Consider the following 6,000-nt stretch of genomic DNA (forward strand, 5'->3'; position numbering starts at 1 on the left):
TTTCTTGAGACCATCATCCACCGAAACAGCAAAACTATCATCATTTGGATCTTAATTCTTTTTCCTTGGACAGCGACAACACAGCTTAAACGAGTGGACATAATTTTTTCCGTCTAAAAAATGCTTTACGCGGGGATTAGTTTGCTAAAAAATAATAATGATTATAATTCGCAGTTGAAAAAAGGGTGAGGATGACTGACATGGAGCGCAAATAACTGCAAAATGGGCTTTCCGCAATTTGACACGCTGTATATTGGCTTCAACATGAGACACCTATTGATGCCTTTTGGCTAGTCCCGTTCTGCACTTTTGGTCGTTAGTTACGCACAAGCGCCTCTTTGATAAACTGCAGGTTTCCCCTATCTCCAAATCTGCGTCTGCTCTGATTTCAAGGCAATTGACAGCCCAAGCAAACATTCTCAACCTATCCTCGAGCTATTACTAAAAAGACGTTAGCTGAACTTGAAGCAAGCGGCATCTTATAAATACAACCGTATATGGACTACAATGTCATAGTAGTCTTATACTTTATGGATTTGTACTGCTAGGTTTTTCGGTCCGCTTTGTTCCCTCCATCTGTCTCACGATGCAGGACAGAACAAAGAAGAAAAAAAAATGCTCTGAATTTAGAGGGTATCTGTTTGAGAAAATGATGCATGACACTTCTTGGAAATGTCATTTTTCCTGCCGGTTATGCAGGGTATGCATAACAGTCTTCCTCTATAAAGAGAATGTTGTTTCTTCAAAGAGCTCAATCGCATAACTGCTTTTAATGTGTGCAGGGGTTAGTTCAAACAACTTTTTCTGAATTGTTCAACATGGGTAAACAGATCATGCAGATTGATTCCATTCTACTAAACTGTAAAAAACAACGTATGCGTATCTTTTAGCAACTCTGAACATTCGAAAATAAAGCGCTTGAAGAATTCTTAACACAAAATAAATGACATCTTTATGGCAATGCAAAAGATGGATGCAAACGTTGGGTCAGTCTGCTAGTTTTTTCTTGAAACCAAAACAACACAGGTAAGTAAATGATACAAATTGAAGCGGATGGATTCAGACGTTGGTTCGGTCTGCTTGCTTCTTTTAATGAAAATAATCTGGTACAGCCTTGGTTAACAAAAGCTGCTGTAAGCAACGCCTCTGGATGCTAACACTCAACCGATTACATTAACTTCCACCCTTCAACTCCCCCCCTTACGCTGAGTACGGTCCGATACCGATCCGTGGATCAATTGGTACCAGGCTGCACCAGGATTCTCTGACTCATTTTGGTCCCTTGAAAGCGAAAATTCCATCCAGAGTAGCAAAAAACTATAAAAAAAAAAAAAAAAAAAAAAAAAAGATATCTTTGGAACTTTTCTTTGGGAAGGGGAGTAGAGCCTAAGAAAACTTTTAAAAGACATACCACTACTTGAAATAGTCATTTATCACTTTCAACCTAAACCGGGTGAATCAGGCTGACTTAAAATTGGATTAAATTGCTCTGAAATTTTGTGTTGATCCAATTTTATATGGTGGTTTTGGTTTTATTTTCTCCCTTTTATTAAAGCCTACTAAGAAAAATAATTTCCTGATAGCACAGTCAGAGATGTGATACAAGAGTGCATTCGGTTCCAGTCGTCTTTAGCTGCTGGTAAAAGGAGCAACGCTTTGAGGACGAAAGGAACCGCGGCGGCCATCGCCTACACACGAAGCGCAACTCTGTCAAGAGGGAGGCCGAGCGGCGAGGACATTATCCGGCTCTGCTCAAATCAAGCAAGGAAGGGGATGGACCAAGGACAAACATTCGTCCATCAATTTTACGGGGCCGTGAACGCGTTCGGCTTCGGTAGCCTGACACGGCAAAAAAAAAAAAAAAAAAAAAAAAAGTTGAAGTTGAATACAAACGCTCAATGTGAAGGAGCTCTTTTCAAAAACCCTGTTGCTCACTATTACACACACATTCACTTCAGGATCAGCATGCATGGCAGCATGTCACGCCTCTGCCCACTTTATGGTGAGAGATGACCCAAGAGAGGTGCATCAAATCCCATCCATCTGGATCATTTTGAAAAACCAACACGTCGCTGTAAATCAGACGGGTGCAAAAAGGTTTTTTCCTGGCACATTCTTGTATACCCCCCTATGGTTCCTGCTCCCTCCTGTGAAAGATCGATTCGATTAGATCGGTGGTTTTTAACATCATTGGAGGCATTCAACCCAGTAAATTTCTTTGCACATTTAATGAACCCTTTGTAATTGGAAAACTTTTTTTTTTTTCACAATTCTTAACGGGCTTCTATGGCTCAAGGCTTCGATGGACACAAACGCACAATTCCTTTGGCCTGCCTTGTCTAACTGCTCACACTGGCTCACCCAACCCAAGGGGTTTGATCGAATCTGTGTTAAGAACCACCGAATTTGATTATGGCAGGTCTCATGGGTTCAGAGGAGATATCTGCAGTTCTTGTATACATAGCTGCCAGGTAACTGCAGCGGATACACAATTTACAAGGCTTCACCATACACACATGTATATATATATATATATATATATATATATATATACATACACACACACACACACACACACACACACACAAACTATATACAGTGTGTATATATATAACCACACATACATGTTCATATATAGTACATATAATATAAATTAGGATGAACCCCCAAAAATAAAAAGGGGCCCTGTCTTTGGAGAGGAGGGCTTTGCGTGTATGATATCATTCCAGAATAATCATTTAAGCCTCTTGTTGTTTTAATGTAATTAATGAGACTCCCAGTGTATCTCTGATATCTACTGTACAGGAGGCAAATTCGCTGATGGTATCAGCAGCCTCCATCGGAAGCTAAGTGGGTGCAGATGGACAGATTCCACGACAGGGTCAAAAAGGAGCTTAATGCGAGAAGCACTCTGTGGACTACATGAGGGAAACACTGACAACAATTCGATACGTTTGAGATGGTGTCAAATGACACCCATGTGTCATTTTTGGGCTGGGGCGTCTTAAGCTATTAAAAATAAAATGCGTAGCAATACATTTATTTCACCAACTGTTATTTGACAGGTTCAGAAGCAGATGCATTGCCGTTGTTACAAGATGTCCATTAACTTGACTGTTGCCATATGTTCCTCTTGCAACAAAGCTCATGCTCAGAAAACCAAAGAATTTATATGTATACATAAACCCTTGTGGCATTATATTAAAAATTATGGATATTCCCTTTTTTTTTTTTTTTTTTTTAACAATATCGCAGAAGCCTGATAACAATTCTGATAGTTTGAATCAGCTATGGAGGGTAAAGAAACCTGGAAAACACGCAGTATACCGGTCCTCCAGGATCAGGTTTGGAGACCCTTGACCTATGCTCAAGAAACAATTGTGCTCTCACAAAATAATCACCAATACTCTCTCATGATTTGTGATTTTTGTTTTTTTTTGTTTTTTTTTTTTTGGGGGGGGGGGTTAATTCCAGTGGACCTCTGGAATCCCATGATTATGTTTTATTCACGTTACAAAGTGGAATACTAAGTCACGCGCATCGTTAGCCTCGCTAGGGAATATGGCCATGGCTAGCTCAAGTCACGTCACTCCAAAGGTAAATAAAATTTAATTTTTTCATTATATATTTTGTGTTCATGATGTTATTTGATTATATTCACATAGATCATACTGTATACAGTATATTAAGTACAGTAGTGCTTATACTATTTTGTAACAAATTTTTAATATGTATGCTAAAGGTTTGATGTTTTTACCTGGGTTTTTGCACGCATTAGCTAGTTAGCATCAGTTTTTATCGCCTCCCTTAAGACGATGTCACCTCGCGGTCCAAACTCGGGAACGTATTAATTTCGTATGGCAGGGATCCACTTTAGAGTGAAATCCTGCAATGAGAGAATATCTTTTGCTTATCTTGTCCCCGTGCCAAGTGTGACCCCCAAAAAGAAAATGGGATTCATGTGGCATTACTATTTCAAACAAAAACATTGAACTTTTGTAGTGGTGTATCTCTCTAGGTTTATTTAATTCAATAATGACGTGATTCGTTTGATTTCTGGCTCATATGTTGAAAATTTGCATCACTAATGACAAAGTTAACAGAATAAAAGGCACACAGCTTGCCAATGAGTCATTATAGCCAAATTTCAACAATGAGTTGCTTCAGGTTCCAATTCATTAGCTCTTAATGCGAAAAGAAAAAATGTATTGCTCCTGTGACGGCATTAAATTTGCTTGCACATGCAGGGACCCTGTTCAAATATGTGCACCCACACGTACCTCCACGTACCCCTATTTGGGAACCGCTGCATTAGTTGACCTCGAGTCGCTGTCATTTTTGTGGGATAGTCAAGCAAAATTCCAAGGTTGGTGGTTGGATTACATAACGGCAGTGATGCTGCGTTTCGGGAGGCTCTGCATGTCAGTGTTTGCACAGGCCTAAAGGGAAGACTTTTGACATGAGGAGGGGGTGGGTCATGTTTGGAGAGTGAGGGATGCGTGGGACATCACACGCACCACACATGACTGCTCATCTCAATTACACTGTGTAGAATCACTGCATAAAACACACTCACAAAAAAAAAAAGACTCCATCACCATGCATGCTGCATATGTATGTGACAGAGAGGGGGGGGGGGGGGGGTGACCATGGTGCACAGCTATAGCGTATCATGCTTCAAAAAGCGACAAATCAAACAGATCCCCGGTCCCCGTTGTGTGTGTGCATGTAAAGCGGGCGTGCGTGCGCCGTGATTACGCGCTTGTGCCTCCTCTCCAAATTAAAATGTGCAGCTGCCACGGCGCGCACACTGCGGCAATATCGCAACAACATTGTGAAAGGCTACATCATTGGAGTGGTAAATAATTCTAGTTGGGTGATTTGGGAAGGAAGAGCGTCAAGGCTGCGAAGGGGAATGCGCCGATGTTGCATTCACGTGCCCTTGGTAGCGCCGTTAGATCACATTGTTGAGGTGCGTGATTATAATGCAGAAATGGTGCGTGTCGACGTGTGTGCAACCGTCCACGCACTCACCTGTTTTGGTCAACAGCGCCGACATGGTCCACGCCACTAAGAGGGCACTGCAGATGAAGCACACCTGTACAAACAGCATCTCCCTCCTTTTGCGAACTTTAAACATCTTCGCCATGATGCTCTTCTTCTTCTTAGGCGCCTTCACGGTGTCGTCCCGCTCCATGGTTGCTTCTTCCTCCCTTCGGCCACTTTTATTTCCCAAATTTATTCGGATTTTTTTTTACCCTTGTGGTCGCCGTCCTTGAAATTAGCCGAAAGCGCCTCGGTTTTCTCCTCACAACGAACCCAGCTGAGATGAGGTCCTCGATGCAATTCGGAGAAGGGATGAGAGAAGAGAGCAGGCTCCCACTCCGGCGTGCATGTTGTCCCGTGGAGAGGCGAGGGGTAAGATTAAAGACCAAAAAAAAACCGCTGTTTTCTTTCCCCTGCTGTAGTTTTGCCTCCAAAGGTGCCAACGTCCCGTCATCAACGGAAGCTCGCTCAGCTGCGTGGGGAGCGTGTCCACGCACCTGCTCGTGAGCGTGCGTGCGTGGAGGTTAATTGTCACATTCAGGCAGCAGTCGTGCTCGTGCAGCAGAGTAAAACTCCTCCTCCCCATTGCACTGCCCTCCTCCTTCTCCCCGCCGACCTTCACCCCCCCCCCCCCCTCCCTCTCAATGAGAAAGTGGTCTCCTCCAGCGTTCACTATTGACAGCGGCTCGTCAATCAGCTGTCACGTTATTTTGCACCCAGTGGTCGAAGCAAAGATTTTGAGGCATCCGTGCAAGCTGCAAATCGGTGCAAAGCCAATCGGCGGAGCAACACTCAACAGTTCATGGATTTTTGTGACATATCGAGAGTCACGTGCACCCCCTGGCTTGCGTTTAGCCCATTCAATTTGGACAACATTTGGTCCAGAAAATTCCTGTTAAACTGGGTTTTGAGTCCGCGACCTGGTTGCAGGGGGACTGTAAAAAAGGTGGGTTA

The 6,000-nt window shown here is 42.8% G+C and overlaps 1 protein-coding gene across 2 annotated transcripts in view; it reads right to left on the reverse strand.

Moving 5' to 3' along the window:
• slc24a4b (solute carrier family 24 member 4b) overlaps nucleotides 1-5,633 on the reverse strand; it is a 31,539-nt gene extending 25,906 nt beyond the window's left edge. For both annotated transcript variants that reach the window (XM_088403413.1, XM_088403412.1), the window contains exon 1: nucleotides 5,035-5,633. In XM_088403413.1, the coding sequence (XP_088259539.1) occupies nucleotides 5,035-5,197 (163 nt within the window). In that variant the 5' untranslated portion in view covers nucleotides 5,198-5,633. The remainder of the gene's footprint in view (nucleotides 1-5,034) is intronic.
• Nucleotides 5,634-6,000: the final 367 nt, after the last annotated feature.

The sequence above is a fragment of the Hippichthys cyanospilos genome, chromosome 20 (genome assembly GCF_059441005.1).
Source record: "Hippichthys cyanospilos isolate Australia breed blue-spotted pipefish chromosome 20, RoL_Hcya_1.0, whole genome shotgun sequence".
NCBI lineage: Eukaryota > Metazoa > Chordata > Actinopteri > Syngnathiformes > Syngnathidae > Hippichthys > Hippichthys cyanospilos.